General features: G+C 39.6%; 1 protein-coding gene across 1 annotated transcript in view; it reads right to left on the reverse strand.

The window, feature by feature from the left end:
• The window catches only part of thsd7aa (thrombospondin, type I, domain containing 7Aa), a 117,275-nt gene extending 105,362 nt beyond the window's left edge, over nucleotides 1–11,913 (reverse strand). Inside the window, exon 1 of the mRNA XM_053684297.1 lies at nucleotides 11,436–11,913. Coding sequence (XP_053540272.1) covers nucleotides 11,436–11,553 — 118 coding nt within the window. The 5' untranslated portion in view covers nucleotides 11,554–11,913. The remainder of the gene's footprint in view (nucleotides 1–11,435) is intronic.
• Nucleotides 11,914–21,655: the final 9,742 nt, after the last annotated feature.

Raw genomic sequence — 21,655 nt, forward strand, 5'->3', positions numbered from 1 at the left:
GTTACTTTCCTCTCTTCCCTTGTTGTTGTGTATTTAGTGTGAGTGTGTGATAGCACACTAAGAAATGCAAGCTATACTGCTGTGCAAAGCAACAATGGATGTCTAAATTAGTGTGAAATCCTCCTACACATGGCTTAACCAACAAAGCTTATATTTCAGCAATTTTACAGCAAATAATGCCTGGAAGCCCAGATTTCTCTTCTATCATAAGTCTCTGCATAGACTCCTGTCACTACGTATATGCACAGAAGAAAAGATGTAAATTGATGATTTCATATAACACCTCCATAAATTCTTGAGCAGGTTTGCAACTGTTCACATTATAGATCGTAAGGAATAAAACATGACATCCCAAAGTGTTTTATTCGTCTTCTGCCAAAGCATCTTCCCAATGATTACATTTTTTCTTTATTAATGAATGACAATTTATCCATTTATAGTTATGTTGAATGTTGGGGAATGTCTGCGAGAGCAGTCAGTTCTAGTTAGAAATTACTTTAGCTATAAACACACATTTTCTCTCTCTCTCTCTCTCTCTCTCTCTCTCTCTCTCTAAGAGAAAATATTCACATCTTGTCATGTGAACAAGAAACCAGAAGCAGAACATTTTCTGACCATGATGTTGGAGAATTTCATAAATGTAAATTTGTTAAATAGCATGGATCTGTTTATTACTAGATTATTAGTTATTAGATTATTATTATTATTATTATTATTATTATTATTATTATTATTATTATTATTATTATTATGTCCTTTATTCCAGTACCTGTGAATGAGTTGTTATGAATCAACTTCTTCTGGCCAATCAGATTTCAGAATTCAACAGTACTGTAAATATATGAAGTCTATATACTCATTGAAAGCACATATTTATATCACAAATATAGCATTTATCAGCTATAGATCATAAAACTCTACACTTCTGAATGAAAAGCATTGCAATAGCGGAGGTGGTGCTGGGTAATTGTGCATTGAGGGAAGGTGGAGCTTGACTTGATGGTTGTTTTCTTGGGAACAATGGTTGATCGCTCAGCTTAACTGAGATAAATTGACTGACTCTTGTATTTCACTTACAGTAAACCCCACAGACTAACCCTGGCTATGAAAAATGATATGGATATAATATCCTCCTTGCAGTTTTCTTCTCTACAACTCCACCTGACAGCACTAGTGTATAGTTTCTACCACGCTTAGCCCTGAGGAAATACCATGAAAATGCTGCTGATGCAGACATCTAACAGCCTTTTAAGATGAACTCACAATTGGATGAGGAATTCTCCTCTATTAATCGCATTTAATTTGCTTCTTGAGCAAAGAGCTTACTTGTCTTTAATTGATGATAATTCTGCTATCTGTTCAGCTAATGAAAAAAGCACAGCTGCTTGTTAAAGGTGGGAATTTACTGTGGAAGTGTTTACACTGTAGGAACAGGAAGTGTTGCGTGGGTAGATGTGTAAGTGGCTTGCAGTGCACTTGTGAGCAAGTGTATTGATGTGTTTATGTTGAAAGAAGCTGCTGCACCATTTTAAAGATTTTTTTTTTTTTTAATCCTCATATTGAATAAAAAAAAAAGATCTAGCATGCTGGTAGATCATTTCTAATCTTTACACATGCTACGGTATGTCCAAATGACTTTGATTTGAATAATTATGAGAATATTAATTCAGGAATAAACAATGCTACAACTATACCAGTTCTAGTTGTATTGAAGTTTTATTAAATTACTTGGACGGGGAACCACCATTTTAAGTTCTCCACCAGAGGCGCAAACCAAATAATGCTTTAGGATCTTAGATCTTCTGATTGTGCAGCTTGGCATGGCTCGTTTATATGCACATACTGTAGAACTCCCTGTACCTTACCTCAGTATGAGTTTTCTGGAGGTTATCAGGTGAAGGTAGAATTCTACAATTCAAAATAAAAATATATAATGATTTCAAAATGAAATCAGGTATATCTCAATTGGCGCTAAAAGGTGTGTGGAACTGACTGTGGAGCTGAGTTTAAACAATTAAGCACAAGACACAAGTTTCTTTTTAATGAAATACACACTCACACAAACACACACACACACACACACACACACACACACACACACACACACACACACACACACACACACACTATATTTGGCTTCTTTTAAATGAACAAAATAACTACTCTTGTTGGTTTTGTGTTTTTAATGAATATACAATTTGGGGCATTTCTACCTAAAAGTGTGAAACACAATAGAAATAGGTTTATTTAACACTATTTATTTGCATTGTGCAAATAAACACTACTGAACGAGAAAAGCCCATTTTCACCAGTTGGCAAGAAAATTATACCATTGACTATGTTTTAAAAATGAGAAATGTATCGAACCTTGGCGATATTATCTCAAAATAATCAAAAAATCTTGAAAGGAAGACAGTGAAGTGGGTTTTACATTTAATTTCCACTCTGATGCCTGTGAAACGGCTTTCTTGACATACTCTTTATGAATTCATGTCAACACTTGTGTTGTATTTCGAACGCATGTTTTTGTTTTTGTTTCTCAACACTTTTAATGAGTGTTATATTCACAAATATGTACATGTGGTAGGTTTCTGTTTTATTCTTCTCTAATGGCTATATTGAGAACATACTGTACAAAAAAAATTCAAATATTGTTTTCTCCCTGTTTTTTATTTTTATATATGTGGCATTATTTAGGCAATTATTGTTTTTTAGATCACCCAAAACAAGCTCACTGACACCATTAAATTGCACAAAAAAACACTTAAATTAGTACTTTTTTTATCCTCTCAGATTTAAAGGTAACAAGGTGTACTTTTCTCTGAGGTGGTACCATCAAAGGGACATTTTTTTTTACCTTTTACCTGGGTACTGAGCAGGGCCCCTGGGCTTGAGTCATTTTTCTATCATTTTCATTTTTCAATCATTACTATAGTTAAAATTTAGGGGTAATATTAGATTATTTAGCTTATTAGCAATTATAATGCAATATAATATACTGTATGTATAATATACAATACAAGAAGTGCTCTCAGTTACAAGAAGATATCACAATAACACACTGAACAAAGAGCAAGATAAAGAATGAGTGAGTGATTGGGGTGTGTGTGTGTCTGTTGAGTATATAAGTGAGTAGGTGGGTGAGATTTCTTTTAACATCAAACAAACACAATAAAAAAATTTATAGTCAAGACAAGTAGTAATAGTAATAGCAAATAAAAAATAGTACACTATCCCCTCAGACAGCTTAAACAAGTGTGACACCAACATGCTAGAGAGAGATAGGTAATCAAATTTTGACTTCATGAATGTACAGTGCGTCATCTCACCATGCGGCACACATGGCTCAGTTGTAGACCTCTGCTAACATGCTAGTTACGCACAGTCGTAAGCATAGCCTTTCACAGTGTACTCCATTTGACATTTACGTGTACACACAGGCGATCGACGCATGCACGTTACGACAATTTGCACAACCCCTCCTGGCCTACAAGAGTCAGTACAGAACAGTAAAGGACTGAAGGACTGAAGGACGACAACGAAGAAGAATCACAACACGAAGAAAAATGCTTGGGCGATCTCTTGGCAAGATTAGCACATATAAACAAATCCTTATACACTTTATGGCTAGAATTATACAAATGCGGGTACTTGCTAACCTGCACTTGTTTCCATCTTTTCCGTTTGTTCTTCCACTACCTTGAGAATCAACAGTCTAGCTCACTGCTGCCACCTTGTGGAACAACTAAATAGTGCAAACGAATTAAATGCGCACGTGCGAACGGTTAGAAAAATCGGGCGGCTCGCACAGTACGGTCGTACTCTGCCGATGGTGAAATTTGTGTCACACGTACTGTGCGCTGTTCCTAGCGTACGCATAAAACCTGAAGCAAACTTTTTACTTACGTTTCCTCAGTTTTAAAAGTGTTTGTTTGTAGTTCCTGTTGTAGATGTGTACATAGCATAGTTTTGCACTAAACAACCGCTGGCGGGCCGGAGGAATTTACGTCGTATCTGAAAGGTAAGAGAGCTATAAAATAAAAACCTACCATTGTGAAACGTTCTGCTCACATCGTGCTTGCAAAGTTGGTTCCGCTTGATCATCTGCATTTTCTGAATCTGACTCGGGCTCGAACTGATACAATAAAACCGACGACATGTTGCTTATGTGCTTAGAATTGCTTGAGAAGCCTTGGAGGCTGAAGCTAACCCTAGGGGCAGGTTGTTTTCTGCTTGATACTGAGTGCTTCTTTTTCATGTTGTTGTCTCTCCTGTTTTCTCATTCTTTCTTTTAAGCGTGCCACTTCGATACCGCTTGTCCGCCATTATAACAGTGACTAATACAAACAGGTTTCAACAGCGACGCATTGTCGCATATCAAAATGACTGATGTATAATTTAGCTAATTAACACAGGGTAGGGCAGGGCTTGCCAACCATTCTAGACCAATCAACATATTTCAAATGAAAAATAAAATGACCGGCATATAACTGAACAAATCAAACAAATATAAACTGGTAGGGCTCCCTACTGGACGGGGTCCTCGGGCTGGAATACAGTCAAGCCCAATGGTAAGTCTGGCCCCGGTACTTAGAGGTACGTGGTGCACATTTATAAAAATAGAGCAAAATTTTACAGGTGCATCATGGGTCCTTAAGGTACAATTAGGTACCTTAAAATATTTTCCAAGATATTTGGAATAAAAAGATAACATAATAAAGGTACAAAGATGTACCTTTGGTTCCCTTGGTGCCATGTCAGTGACAAGGAAAAGTAGAGTTTCTTACCTTTATTATTAGTGAGTGCAGTAAATATTACATACAAATTATTAAATTATAGACACTGATACTTCACAGGACACCAGCATGGATATATTACAGGTAAACTTTGCACAAACATTGACTGGGTCTAGACTTCTACACATCCAGTCTTAGCTTTCTGCCCAAGAGTCTGCCTGTTAGCTGATTTGTCAGACTTCGATTAAGATAGGGGATCCATACATATATCTTCCTCCATTTCACTGGTTTAAAGTATGTCCAGACCTGTGAAGATAATGGAGCACTGCAGCCGCAGTAATGTAAGACACGGAAAAATAATTCATATATTCATTCATTCATTCATTCATTCATTCATTCATCTTCAGTAACTGGTTTAAATAGGTTTACATTGGCTCTTGGTGTGACTGAGTGTGCAATTTTGAGTACATGATAGCTCTGATGGACTCGTGTGTATTCCTGCCTCACACCCACTGCTACCGGGACCATCTATGTTCATATATTCATGTCCATTGTTATCAACTGCACCTAATCATGAGGGTTGTACGTCAATCTCCCATAAACACATTATTTTAGGAATGCTTACTTATGTTTATACATATACATATCACATATTATGTGGCATATTTTATATGCAATATTATTCTGAGAATATTATACCATGAGAACACTGAGAATCTCTCTTTGTCCCGATTGTGTTAAAGTACTGTTTACAGATGTGTTTCATGGCTGTAGGGTATAATTTAGCTTGTGTTTTTTCATCATCTGTGTGTTGTCTGTGCTAAAAGCTGCAGGTGGGTCGCTGTGAGCAATGAGGCAATGAAAATCACTAATATGTTTACCGGACAAACCGATGCAGAAATGTACACCCAACCCCCTGAAATTAAGTAAATAATCGTACACTTCTTCATACACCCATTTCCTGTACAGTACTGTGTCCTGTTAATGGCTACAAAGAGCAGAGCTCAGCTGGTGCATCGTGCAGCCTACCTGCTATTTATAAAGCCCTTCATAGATCTCAGGATCCAATAAAGCATGGTGCTGCACCGTTCAGCCCCTCAGAGAAATTGTGTGTGTGTGTGTGTGTGTGTGTGTGTGTGTGTGTGTGTGTGTGTGTGTGTGTGTGTGTGTAAAAGAGAGATTGAGCATGAAAGTGAAAGATGTGAAACCCTCTAAACCACCTCCACTGTCTTATAATAACCACAAAGTGCATGTCTACATGGTCTATGTTAGGCTGTTAATATGCTTGCTTTTCTTTACAGTGTGAGGGCATGGTGTAAGGGTGAGGAAGTGGGGCTAGAATGAGGGACAGGATGCAGGATAGAGGTTACATAGGCTAGTCTACTAGTCAAATAATACATTTACCAATGCTAACCATTGCTGTAAGGAGATGATGACAAGTAAGGGCGGTTGGGACATAAAAAAACAGGGAGTCAGATGGTAAAGAAATGGAGACAGATGGTAAACTCTATATATATTGCAGTCTAGGTGAAGCCAGTTTTACAATCAACCGCACATTCAGTAAGATTATGCTGGGGGGAATAGCTTGTTTTATTTTTGCTTTAATGGATCATTTCGTATGCAATTTTTAGCCTGTGTATGTCTGTTAACTGAAGTGCGCTTTGACATATGAATTACTGGTCACCTAGTAATGAAGGTGAGGAGATGAGGAGAGATTGAAGAGATGAAGAGAGATTAGTCTGGTTATTGGTGTCATTGTTCTGTTGTGAGAAATAAAGTAAAAGCACTATGGGGTTAACTCTAAGGCCCGGTCAGTGGGACCACATTCCTCACTCTGATAACTGCTTACACCTCCTGTTAGTCTTATTGTTGTTACTGAATAATTCATAGGTGCATTTGTTATCTATCACAGGGGTCATGGAAGACTGCAGTCTAGCCAAGTACTACAGTGGATGGAACAGAGTGCTTGAAAAATATGTAGCGGGAATAAAAACTGGCCATAGTTCAGTAACTTTGCAAACATGAACCATTCTGGGTTCTGTGGCAGATCCTCTGTTGAGGCCAATCATATGCATTTACATGGATGTTAGGACAGAAAGGGAAGCATTTCCATGAACTACTGTTTCCATGAACTTTTGAATGAATTTTTTTATTTTTTATTTGAATTACTCTTTTTGTTCTGGTTAGTGAGGTTACAACAAGGCTTGTTATTTAATATATATATATATATATATATATATATATATATATATATATATATATATATATATATAGAGAGAGAGAGAGAGAGAGAGAGAGAGAGAGAGAGAGAGAGAGAGAGAGAGAGAGAAAACAGAATGTTTAAAGTGGAATGGACAAAAAGATATGTTCTTATTTTCCCAAACAGACTTGTGTTATTTGTTCAGTCCATTGCACTAGTCACTTGTCAATAAAACTACTTAAAATTGTTTACAGTTATACACAATTATTATTGGCTAAGTATTAAAAGGCCACTTTTGTCAACATTCTGTCAAATCATATAGACAGGCTGCAAAAACAGAGCTCAAACACCACCGCTTCTATCAGCTCGTTCACATGCAACACACACACACACGATGAGTCATGAAGACACACACATACACACACTCTCCAATAACAGCCCATTCTTAGCAAACTAATGAGGCGCGCACTCAAAAAATCTGAAAAAAAAGCGATAAGGGTAAATGGATGAAATCACACTGTCAGTCCATTCTTTCTCATCCTTTTCAGTTGTTCTGAATACCAAATACTGGGAATGTCCATTCGCTCTTCACAAAAAGAGGAGGACAAAGAAGGGAGCGAGCAAATGCAGATGTGATGGAACAGATGGCAGTATCTCCATGCAGAGAGCAGAAGCAGTGACTAGAGCTATTAAAAATACAGTTACACAGAAATAAGGAAAGCAATAAACAAGATTGAGAAGCACTTATATGAGGTGTTACACCTTGAGCAAGCTGTACTTGTACACTAAACTGTTTGGAACAGCTGCAGGGAGCCTGAGTGAACCATACCAATCTGGCTCATGATGAATCTAGAGGAAAACTCATCAAATTTCATCATTTCACTCACTGTCTCCACCACACAATCAGACCTGCAGGCTGTGCATAATACCCAAAACAATAGTACGATAATTCCCAAGCTCGGCTACGATCCATATGCTTTCCACTAATCTTGGCATTTTCTTCAGTGGCTCAGAATGGTTTGGAAAACAGACACTGCAGCACAGATACTTTACAGCAAAGCTGAACTGTTTGAATTAAGTGCTTGACCTGGTACCCACTGACGCTCAGCCCACTTCCTTGTACCCTTGTGACCTTCTCCAGTGCCCCCGCCAACGGTCAAAGGTCAATATGACATAAAAAAAAGGATGCCTGATGGGGAGTAGGAAGACGTTAAAAAGATTAAACAAAGGATGAGCATCGTAGATGGAGCAAGCCAGGCCCACTCGCACAGTAAGAATGAAAGTGAAGGGCTGGTTGGGTGGGGGACATGGGGGGGGGGGGGGGGGGGGGGGTAGGGTTTCGCTGAGGTCGACAAGTATACAGGCCATGACTGAACACAATGCAGACTGACGAGCTGGTCCAACCCTGTCCATTAAGGTCAGCGTGTGTAAGCGTATGTGTGTGATCAAGCGTGCATGTGCTAGACATTTCACTCACCTTGGATGAGAGGATGGATTAAGAAATAGTCCTGAAGATTTACAATAGCCAAATACACGTTCTTTTGTTATATAAGCACATAGGGCCACGTCTTAAACTGAAGACTAACAGCAATATTTAAGGAATTTATATTTAATAATATTTAACTGAGGTATAGAAGGAGAGTAATTTAATTTCTTAATTAATTGCCTCATCCTTGATTATTATCCTATATCAGCACATCCCAAAGTGTTTTTTTTTTTATTTATAAATTAATACATTTCAAGTTGTGGAACAGCCCATAAACAAGTTATTTCCTGTTATGACTTATAGCACATTAGTAACAATCGTTCGCTCACCAGGCTCTCTATATTTTCTCCCTCTCTCTCTCTCAGTGACAAAAAAAAGAGACAGCCTGTCATGTTAATGAGAAACTGGGAAGCACAAAGTCCCCTGTACTGAAGACTTTCCTGTGGTGGAAGACCTGTGGACCATTCCAAACCCCCGAAAATGCAGACTCCATCCATAAATGCTAAATAAGCATCTCCGCACGTAAATCTTCACCATATCAATGATTAGATGTTTTTCTTTGTTAAATAACAACACACTTTTTAAAAAATCTGTTTATTATTAGCCTTTGAGTCTGTGAGCTTATATTTCGTATCCACCCTACAAGTCCATGTGGATGAGCTGTTAGTATAGAAACAATAACATATTAGAACAAGCGTTAATTTGATCAAATTGGTCAAAAAATAAAAATTAAAAAAACCTTGCAGCCAGTACTATTGTCAGAGCTGCTGTTATAGAAACTTAATCAACACCTTCTGACCAATCAGATTGGAGAATTCAACAGTCCTGTAGTATAATTAGTGCTGACAATTCAATAAAGTGTCAGTATTACAGGCATGCCATTCAATGAATTGTGCAATGTGGAAACGTCACCCAACGGCTCTCGACAGCTCTGTTTTCATATATAAATGATTAGACTTAATTAGTGTAGGAAAAACAAAAACACTTTCTTCTAGTTCAAAGCATCAAAGATGAAGCTGCATGCAGGAATACACCTCCCCCTGGTTTCTCTCATCATACACACACACACACACACACACACACACACACACACACACACACACACACACACACACACACACACACACACACACACACAGCCAGCTTCCTCCAGAGGGAAACATGGGGATGCTCTCACAGCCAATCATATCACTCCTAAGCACATTAGCGAACAGAAGCCCCAGTAGTGCACCATATAACATAAGTGTGCTTATCTGTCATAGGCACAAAATTTATTGCACCTTCATCAAAAACCTGATTTGATCCCACAAATGAGATCACATTTCACTTGACAATAGGTTTTTTTTAAGACCAGAGGCGCTCTGAGATGCTCAGGAAGGTTTCGCAAGGACATATGGGCTGAAATAAATAGTGAGAGAAAAGAAAGCCACGTGCTAGGAAGGGTGTGTGTGAGAGACAGAGAGACAGAGAGAGAGAGAGAGAGAGAGAGAGAGAGACAGAGAGAGAGAGAGAGAGAGAGAGAGAGAGAGAGAGAGAATAAACCCAGGGTTGGTCTGTATTTAGGTTATGCCGTCTCATCACTGCTTAATCTCCTGCATTCAGTTAAAAAGATAGAGTACTTTCATATCACAGTGCTGATCTCTCCAGCTGCTGTATTTAACAAAGAAAACCGCTGCCTGCAGTGTACAAATAATGAAAGATCATGCTGATGTCATGTCAATGCCATAGAATGCCTTAGTATTTGCCACGAGACAAAACTATATATTAATGAAACCCAAACTTCATCACATGATGCATGGATCTTGTTAATCTATAACCAGTTATGGAATCTGCCACATTGTCTCACTGGTCATGTGCAGAAGGACTGAAACAGACCCCTTTGCATTGATCCAACCCCATCTGTCTCGGGCCATGGAGCAGTGGGGATCCTCTATTGATCCTGTAGCCTCATCCAGCCATAAGATGATGCATTGAATACTTTACACTGAATACAGGAGGTCCTACTTCCTCTAAGCCATTGATTAGCAGCTTCTCTACCCGCACTACTATAAGACAACAGGCAAATGACTCATTGATTCCCCAGGTTTATCGGAGGAGGCACACCAGTTCGTTCTAGCCAGTCCCCATGAATCCGCCTGTCCGGTGCCTTCCATACCCATCCACCCCCCACCCCCCAACCATGAGCATGTGGTGTTATCACAAATCAACTGCAGGAAGAGTGGAAAGGGGGAAAGGGAGGGCTAGAGGGAGAGAAAGGCACCACCCAAAACAGACGGTGTCGTTCCCTGTCTACATCTGTCCACGTGCAGATAAAGAGATGCTGCTGCAAACGGGACACTTAGGAACAAGACTTTGGACTTTTTTCAATATCTAACAAGTAGGTAAAAACTTATTGGCAATCCATATGTATACAAAAAAAAAAAAAATCTGATGCATCCCCACCACTACTACAGCCAACCTTCATGATCAAGCGCTCATCTCTTTAATGAATCACTCTTCTTTCCGTGATATTCTACATATACTAATACGATAGCATATTGATTCAAGTTTAAGTTTCCTTCAGACAGACAGTAAGTATTCCTCACATTTCCTGGAGAACAGCAGGCGATCTAATTATATTCTCTAAGTGAGATAGAGGATCTCGTACCAACAGGACGTCCATTAACCTCCACACTCAGGTTTGATAAATGATCACATCACATACTTCACTTCCGTTCACTTTAACAGTAAGGGCTATACACTTACTTGCAGTAAGTGCCATATTTCTTCTTTCCTGGCAGTTTAAGTTGTATGTAATCTATCTATTAGTCTGAATGTCTTCCTCATTTGTAGGTAGCTTTAATTAAAAGCAGTGCTGTGCAATTATCATCTTCATAAAATCCTAAACACTTTATGATAAGGCAAAGCAAAGCCAGTTTAATTCCTGATGAAGCAACTCAATACACACACATAAGTGGGATGATGGGATGTGGGAAACTAACGGATGGTCCCGGGAGAAAGGAAATAGCTGTACCTGTTTGCCAGATGTAGGTGGGTTTGTGGTTGGTGATGGTCTGAGTCTGCACATCCAATAGTGGCATGGAGAGCAGAGCCACCCTGAGGAGCCAGGTAGCTGGCAGTGCCAGCCTCATGGCTTCAGTCCGGCCACTTAGATCCACGGCTGACAGAGTCCACTGCACACGCGCTCACGCTCACAAACACTAGAGACAAGCAGACGAGCAGAGGGTGTAACGTGTGCCTGCTATTGTCCCTCACTCTTGCGTGTACACACACGATTCCTCCAGGAAAAGGGTAATCCACTGGGCTGTCTTTGCTCCTCCTGTTCCTTTCTCTCTCTTTCTCTTTCAGTCTCTTGCCCTGCTTTGTGAAGGTGAATGGAGAAAAAAAAAGAGAAAAAGTGAGAGAAACAATAGGTCCCTCAGCTCAGGCTGCTGCTGGTGTGGTTACTGCGTCCTGCCTACACCGCACTAATGCAGCACCTCCCACTCTGTCTCTCTCTCTCTCTCTTTCTCTCACAACCCTCCTCCCTGCCTCTCTCCTCCTCACCTGCTATCTCTCACAATGCCTCACTACTTCACATCTCAGCCATGCTCTTTCTTTCTTGAACATATTTGCATCTCTCCCTCTCTTTCCCTCGCTCGCTCTCTCTCTCTCTCTCTCTCTCTCTCTCTCTCTCTCTATCTCTCTGAAGATGTCCTGTGTGTGTGTGTGTGTGTGTGTGTGTGTGTGTGTGTGTGTGTGTGTGTGTGTGTGTGTGTGTGTCTGTCTATCTTACAGGAGCAAACAAGAGCTAAATAAAGTACGGAGCACTAGCTTAAACAACAAATAAAAGCAGAGCAGACATTAAACCACTCTCTCGACACTGAGAAATGGAAGGGAAAGACAGCAAAAACAGCAAACCAAGATGAATAAAAACCCCAATGAATAATTGATGAAATTCTTCTCCAAATTTGACCTTGATATGAGCCGTTGACTAAAAGGTGAATTATGAGATTCTGTCGATGCAATCATTACAGAGACAGTGCCTAAGGCGTCTTTCCGCAAATTCAATTCCGAATACGAACATGTGCTACATCAACATGTCAGCACATAAAACCCAACACCATTCATGCAAAATCAATGGTAACTGCTGAATTTTAGTATTTAGTATATCAGTACACTTCTGGATTAGGGCTAAACTGCTCATAAACATTGACTAGATTCAGCATTAGATATACACAGATTCAAGCTTAGCTTAATATGAAATATGTTCATATGTAAGCAATAATAGGCTTAGGGGACTGCTGTTATAGAAAATAATCAACAATGAGGTGGTGTGAAGTGGGGATACTGTTACCACCCTGACACTGATTATTTTCCAGTAATGACAGCATTTTGTTCCTCTGGTATAGCACAGCTGTTTGCTAATGATAACAAATTGTCCTTTCTGTATGAATGCCATATCATACTTATTATCCATTTATAGTTACATATAATGTTGTGGAAAATCTGCAAGACAAGTTATTTATTGTTATCACTTACATTATAGCAGCTATAAACAGTGGTTCCCTCAGCAGCCTTTTGTTTTTCTCTCTCTTGCTGCATCCCTCCAGGGTTGGGGGTTTGAATCACTCCTCCACACGTTGTTTAGATCTTTGGGGGTTTCCTCTGGGTACTCCCCCAGTCCAAAGACATGCATTGTAAGCTGATTGGCATCTCTAAATTCTCGGTAGTGTGTGAATGTGTGTGCTATTGTGCCCTGCGATTTGATTAGAATTGATTTTAAAATTCCTATTTATGTATACAAAGCTCTTTCTGGTCTTGCTCCACAGTGCATGACTGACCTTCTTCACCCATACTCTCCTACCAGAACACTAAGGTCCTGTAATCAACGTCTTCTATTTGTCCCCCGTTGTCATACTAAGACAAAGAATAAGCAAGCCTTTTCTCTGGTTATTCCCAAACTCTAGAACAGTCTCCCCTTTCATTTATAAATTGTCTGTTAAAACTTGTTTTTATTCTTTGTCATATGATGTTATTTAATGTGATGTTGTATAGTTATTTGGATTAACTACTGTTGTCTTTAAACGTGTTTTATAAATAAAATTTGACTTGACTTCACTTGACTGCAATGGGTTGGCACCCCTTCCACAGTGTCCCCTGCCTTGTGCCCTGGTATAGGCTCCTGGCTCCCCTGCAACCCTGTGTAGGATAAGGGGTGTGTAAAATGGATGGATGGATAGATTTGAACTATAGTCATATAGAAAAATGATTAACATCAGCTGACCAATCAGATACAACGATTCAACAGCACTGTGATGAGTATATATATAAATCTCTCACTCATAGACATACACAAACAAGTGGATACCTACTGTGCCATCCTCCTTCCTCTAAAGGCCAGACGTCTGTTAATGTCCATTTCACTCATTTCACACCGATTAGTATAATAAAGGAAAATGCTCACCCCCTACTGACCACAACACAGAGAGCAAACCCTGGAACAAATTTGCCAAACTGCAACACCAACAGACGGCAAGCACTCCAAGTGCCAACAACCCAACACACACAGAGAGAGAGAGAGAGAGAGAGAGAGAGAGAGAGAGAGAGAGAGAGAGAGAGAGAGAGAGAGAGAGAGAGAGAGAGAATAGATGCCCACCCCTGAAGTGGAAAAGCTAATTTCTGATTTTCTGATTGTGTCATGTCAGTTGTCAGGGGAAACAGGTTAATAGACATTTTACACTTAATTAACTTTAACAAACCTTGCACACACGTTTGTGTGAAATTTTGTATTAAAATATCAATATCTCTGCGCATGCCGGAAGCCCATGAGGGTCAGTTTGGAATGGCAATGGGCCAGAAACAGAACATTTGGATGGTATCCAGGAATGCTTCTGGTGCAGACAACATGGCACTGCAGCTGGTGGATTTGTCATAGTAAATGCTGCGCATCCACACATAGTATGCTCCATATGTGTTTGTGTTTGTGAGCAAGAGAATAAGGCTGGAGCAAGTGGATTGATTTGGTGTCCAGATATAAAGATACTCTGACTACTAGCAAAACGCTGGGTTGTATATTATACATTTATACAACAGTATAAATTAGAATTCTCAAATCTGATTGGTCAGAAGTTGGTGATTAATATTCTATAACAGCAGCTCTGACAGAAGTACCAGCTGTAATTCAGACTACAGGTTTATATTAATATAACAATGTTATTGTTTCTATAGTAACAGCTCATTCACATTGACTCACATGTACAGTATGCTGGATGCTCCAAATAATCTAAGCCTAATAATAAATGCTTTATAAAACATGTTTTATTAAAGTGAAGCAATGAGGAGTTTATTCAAACTCAAACTACAAAACAGACTTAGACCAAGCCAGGAAACCAGACTAGAAACTAGAAACGTGGAAGTACTAATACTTGAGAACTTCTCTAGGCGTGAACTTTGTGCTTTGCAGTTTCTCTGTAGCATGACTGGATGCTTTTTTGTCTTACTGGCTTCCACACAGAGAAAAAGAGAGGCTAGTGAGGGGAAAACTGTTTATCGCTGCTATAATATACAATAAATATTAACGGGAACTAAATTCTCTGGCAGACGTTCTGCAACATTAAATTTAGTTATAAACCAACAAAAAACTATCATTTGTCATTCGTCAATAAATTATAAAGTGTAATAGTTGATAAATTGCTGTGGTATAAGAAGAATAAAACTCCAGGACACACTGTTATGGTAACAGTAGCGCATTGGTCTATATCACACCATCCTGTTATTGATTATTTTCCTACACCAGCACGCACCTTTGTATTTTATTCCTTTCTTATCTGATAAGATTCCAAGCACACTCCGTCAGCCAATAAAATCCACACACCAACTTCATTCATGCATGTATGCATCAGTGAGATCAGTGAGCAATCCAATCGGCCACTGCTGCCGCAGCGAACATCAGCAAAAATGAAATTAAAGGAGATTGGCGAGACAAAGATGTGGTTATTTAGACGAAATAAAGCAATGCTTTATAAGGAACAAAGAGCCAACAACAAAGATAGCACAGACAATGGACATATGAGGAATACTGCAGAGAGGAAGAGGGGCAAATCAATGAGAAAAACAATGCTCTTTTTCCAAAAGTGCAATAGCAGATGCACACAGCACTGCAGCCTGATTATTGTACATGCCTAATTCATACAGAGGTAGAAAAACACATTTATCCCACTGTCACTCATGCTCTCTCTGCGAGCTTTGAGAAATGAGCCGAGCAATGGCGTGGACGGCAAAGCAATTCCGCAAAGCTCTCTCACAATAAGACACACTGAATAATGAAAGGCAGCTACAATGTACAGGATGTGTGTGTGTGTGTGTGTGTGTGTGTGTGTGTGTGTGTGTGTGTGTGTGTGTGTGTGTGTGTGTGTGTGTGTGTGTGTGTGTGTGTGTGTGTGTGTCAGGGTGTGTATGCAGCTGTCTCAGTTATTTCAGTCCAATTACATTTTGATGAAAATAATTAACAGCCTGATTAACACGATGTCATGTCTCAGAGATAAATTACCTCAGTGCCATGCTATGTAGTTATCACACCACAATCATTAGGGGGAAAAAATGAAGAACTAACATGGAGCTGACAGAAATGATCAGCGTAAAGAACAAAAAAAACACTCTGTCTCTATGGGACTTCTCACTAAGTGGTAGATCGGTCGGTGAGTGTGGAACCTGTGTAAATTTGACCACTGGAATGCTGTCAAAATGCAGGGTATAATAGAAAAGCAGAATTTAGCTCACTTCATAGCACTCCAGAGTTTAGCTCATTTAACACACCTAATTCAACTCACCAGTTAAGCACCAAAGCCTTCATGGTTTTGCCATTTTATAAATCATTTATGAAACCTCACAGCTCCAGAGTGCCTGATTGAATCCTAGGGTTATTTTGAATCTGTGTGGAGTTTTGCATGTTCTAGCCATGTCCACTGAAGGTTTCTCTGAGTTCTTCAGTTTCCTCCACCCACTAGATAAAATGCTGGTAGATGTACTGGATACTCTAAACCCTGGCATTCAAACAAGGGTGTTTTCCCACTTTGCACCAAGTGTTCCCTTAATAAGCTCGTGATTCACTTTGACCCTGACTAGGATAAACTGCTAACTGAAGTTCATGAATAAATGAATGTCCTTGTAAAGAATCTCCAAAGGTTCCTCCAACCACCCAAGAACATGCCAGTAGGTTTGACTACTCTGAATTACCTCTGGGTGTGAATGAGTGTGTATGTGAATGAATGTGTCCCACCCAGGGTGTATTCCCACTTTGCACCAACTATCCAAGTATTGGGATAGGATACTTGGGTACTTGGTGCAAATTGGGAATAAGTATTTCGATAGGATATCGGGATAGGAAGTATCGGGATAGGAAGCACCAAGTATTGGGATAGGATACTTGCTTCAGAGCTACTCCAGGTAAAACTCTAATTCAATTTTATTTGTATAGCATTTTAACATTGTCACAAAGCAACTTTACAGAAATCTGGATGCAGATTTGGATTCCTAATGAACAAGCCAGAGGTGACAAAAGAAAAACAAGCATCAAAGAAAAACTCCTTAAGATGGCATGAGCAAAAAACCTTGAAAGGAACCAGACAACATGTATAGATCTGGAGAATACAGAGTGTGCACTGATATTCTGTTTGAATTAGATGGGAATAAGCCAATGAAGTAATGGCATCCATACTGAATTTTTGAAAACATGAGTATATCCATATAAAATGTGGTAAATACCTTCAAACAAGCCCATGTGGTTGTGATCATATCCATATCTAAGTAGACCTGACAGGCTGGTCATGCCCCAGTTTGTTTTGAAGGGAGCATTGATGCTCATTTTTCAAAACGGAACATCTGGGAGGATGGGGATGGAAAAATCAACCAATCAAACAGTAGGGGTATGTCCAGCCATGCTGATCCAATTTAAATATGCAAATGTTCTCAGAGTTGCAGGGGGGTGGAAGATGAGGGAGAACAAAAAAGCAGAGCATCCTAATAACAACTGAACACTTAGCGTTGTTTAGCCTTCAATTAAGGATTTAATTACACTTCAAAATGAGGTGTGAGGCATGAACAGTGCCAAGAGGCAAGATCTGATGAAGGAACAAGAAGCAACCAGTCTAAACTTATGTACAATTGGTTTAGGCATGCAGCAGTGCTTGAGAAATAAAGTCTCAATCAGGAAAGAAAAGCAATAGCAAATTAGAATGGGTCCAGCTGGAGCTCCTCCAAATGTCTTTCCCTAATGCATGGCTAATACACCGACAGCCTCAAAAAAAAAAAAAAAAAAAAAAAAAAACACACACAAAAAAAAATGCTTGTACTGTCACAATGGATTTTCTGCATGACTATGGTACCAGGGAGCTAAAGAAATTGGACATCTCTTATTTCTTTCCATGACTATTGCTGAAGTGAGTAAATCCATATGTACACCAGCTGTTGTTTACCCCCAAAATCTGCCCATTCAGGAGCAATTCATGCTGATCCGTAAGCTGGAAGTAGGTTGCCAATAATGGATTTGAACCTTCACATAAATGCTAATCTAAGCAGCTCGAATTTGTCAAAGCAAATCAAGCTTGAAATGAGTTCAGCCAGGCACACTCCTCCCCAAACCCTAAACCTGATCCTGACTGAGACCACCACACTGCTATTGTCTTCTGCCAGCACATAATCAAACAGGGAACAAAGGCTTCATGGGACACCTCCTTCTTTAGCCACCGAACCCTACTTCACACAGAACTGTAAGGACGGGGCAGTGGGGGGAAAAATCAAAGAGGATTTCAAAGAGCTTTTCCTTCCACTCCTCTCTAGGAAGCATGAGGACCAACCTGAAGGGAACCAAAACAAATTAAATGAAGCTTCTATTTTTGTTTATTCCAAAGTGCTGTTGAATTCTTGAATCTGATTAGTGAGGTGGTGTTGATTCAGCAGCTCTGACAGCAGTGCTTATTGTAATTTAAGTCAGGATTATATTAATGTGCTCATTCTGTTACATTTTTCTGTAGCAACAAGGACTTCTAATAAACACATTACATATACATTACAGCACAGTGAAATTATTTTCTTCACATATCCCAGCCTGCTAGGAAGCTGGGGTTGAGATTGCAGGGTCAGCCATGATTCAGTGCCCTGGAGCAGATAGGGTTAAGGGCCTTGCTCAATGGCCCAAAAGTGACAGCTTTGGCAGTGCTGGGGCTTGAACCCCTGACCCTGTGATCAGACCGTTGAACCACCACTGTCCATGAGGGAACAACTGTTTAAAGCATTTACAACATAAATGATGAGAGGAAATAATTAGTTTTGCGGATGTTCCATATTATTAAATGTAACTCTAAATGGAAAGTATTATCCATCCACTGGAAAGAATTATCCATGCATCTACTTGCATGCTCAATCGATTCAATCTTTAATGACCTTGTCTACATGATGCAGTAGAGCAGTGCAGTGGACCGACTACACGCCTAGAGGAGGTGGGGCAATGTGGTCATCTCTCAGGTGGAAGCCACGCAATGGCTGTCAGAATGGTTCTCGGCTTTGGTTGTCACTGAAATGGAACATCTGGTACAGTTTCCCTCCATAGATCTAATCTAATTTATACACATACACAACAATTAACTGAAGGTGACTTTTATGAAGATGCTCTGGATTTCTGTTGTATTGCTCATCATTATAATAAAGTTTTGAATTTGGGTCAAATTCAAATTTTGTCCTAGAGTCTATCCCAGTAACATTCAGAGGCACTCTGGATGGGACAACAGTCCATTACAGGACACCACGCACACACACATTCACACAATCATTAGCTCCTATTGTGTCTGATGGGGAAGGTCACTAATTCAGACACTGAACAAATACCACACTCAGAGGTAGACACAACAGTCACGATTCCTCTATCATCCTCTCGATTGAGGTAGCTTGATGCTGTAGTGTGTATTCTGTAGTCTACTAGAGTCATTCAGGTCAGCCTCACTCACCCATGTTTAATGGAGTTGGCTGTAAGCTACTGGAATACTAGACATGACAAGACAGGAGCGATCAGGCAGGAAGTGTATTGGGATTTCCACGACACAGCTCAGTAATAACAAAAGCAAACTGTGTGATGAAAAGATTAAGATGTCCTTCACATGGCGATGATAAACATGACTTTTGTAACTGCACATGCTGAATATGTCAAGGATACAACACAAAGATGGCCATTCATAGACAAAGATTTGACTTTTTCAGTATATCTAGGGTTCTATTTTCACACAAGCACAAGCAAAACTTACAGCATTTTTTTTCCCCCCATTCTCATTCAGTCACTGTTGTAGTCAGATATGAACATATCTGCACTTTTAGTCAAAGTCCTGTCCCATTTCTTACAACCCAGTTTCGTGGATATACATTATTAATATGACTAACTTCAAAGTAAATAGGCTACTTCACTCAAATAGTAACTAAATATAACCAACTACATTTCATCTGTAACAAAGACCCAGCCCAGTTTTACAATTATGCTGCATTTTAACCAGATTATCACTTAAAAATACCACGGATAACCATGGAAACACTGACAAACCCGAACAAAACTGTCCTGCATTCTGTGGTTAAACATCCATCCATCTATCCATCTGTACTATTTATCTTACACAGGGTCTCAAGGAGCCCGGAGCCTAGAGAAATAAAATATAAACACTAGCCAGACTTGAGGTAGCATTCTCTAACAACTTGTTCACTTTTTGTTGACAGAACAAACACAACATGTTATATGACCATATAATTCTTTCCTCGAGCGCTTAACGCAAGTAGCTTGCAAACATTTTTATTACATTACATTAGTTGCCACTTTTAGCCTATTCAAACAGATTTCTAAGCAACCAATATATAGGAGAGGGCAGCCCACTGGAGCTTTACTTGCCTAGTGTGCTAGCTAATGAATTTATCATTTGCCCACCACTGAGTTTCATTATTTGCACTGAGTAAACAGTCAAACAGAATAATATTACAGTTTGGACCATTTAAGTACATTCAATACCTTTTCTCATTCTACCCAGTATATCTGACTAATTGATTTAATTTTGTATTTGATTTCATTTCACAAATAACTGGGAAGATCAGTGGCTGTCTTCCTGCTCCTGTGGCTTTGTGCACACCTCAGTGCTTTTGCGCCGACCTCTGACTCTTAATTCAATTCCATCTCTCCAAATTAATACAATTAGAAGAATGTTTTGCAGCTAAACATGTCGGCACTGCATCTGGTCAACTAATCCCCTGAGGAATTCAGACTGTGCTGACTGTGAATGGTCAAGAGCACAAATCAACCACTGAGCTCTTGGTGACTGATATGGATCAATGCAAGTTGAGGGGAGTGGAGGAGAAAGTAAGGAGAAGGGAGTGGAGGAGGTCCACACTGTGGATATCAGCTTTGTTTCTGGCTCATTGGGGAAAAAAATCTAACTGAGCTATAGATTAGCAATTTCAAAACGTCAACATTCTGTCCAAAAATGTAAATAAATAAATAAAACAAATTGTATTTCAGTATTCCATACTAAGAAATGGTTTAACCGGGAGAATAACAAAATCACTACTGCACTGTATTGTTGAAGTATTTATAACCTCAGCTGCACTGTTACTGTCTTCGCTCTTGCTTTTGTGTGTAAAGTTGACAGGTTTTGCATGACAGCAGGTGAGAGGGCAAGCTCATGAAATATTTTATAACAAAGCAACACCAGCTGGAGCTTCTTCCTGTCTCAGCTGCGTGTCAAACTAAAAATGAAAACAAGAAAAAAGCTCCCTTTCACATTTTACAGGAGGTGTTCACTTGGCCTCCTGAAGAAGACCCAGCTGAACTGTATTTGTTTTTATCTTTATCCGGGCATGATCCTAACAGCCAGACATGCTCATGGCACCAGTAGACAGTAACCAAGGCTAAATCCGTACTCAAAAAGTAACAGTGAAATGCATAGCAAAATGTGAAAATAGGAAAGGGAAACACTAGCTTAGCAATAGTGAACTTAAAGCAAGACAAGGTGAAAACGTTGGGATGCATGCTTTAGCAGTCAGTGGTTTAGAACTGCACCATGTGAGCAGAATCTTGGGGGCTCAAGTCCTTGAGGGTGCTAATGCCTTGAGCAAGAGCCTTGAACGCAGGCTACTGGGGAATCCAAGAGGGGTCCCATGTTCTCTGACCCTTACTTCCTTCTGTGTGTGATAAGAGATGCTGGGATTTGCCAAGAGAAAATCTGA

This window comes from Ictalurus punctatus, chromosome 12 (assembly GCF_001660625.3).
Source record: "Ictalurus punctatus breed USDA103 chromosome 12, Coco_2.0, whole genome shotgun sequence".
Lineage (NCBI taxonomy): Eukaryota > Metazoa > Chordata > Actinopteri > Siluriformes > Ictaluridae > Ictalurus > Ictalurus punctatus.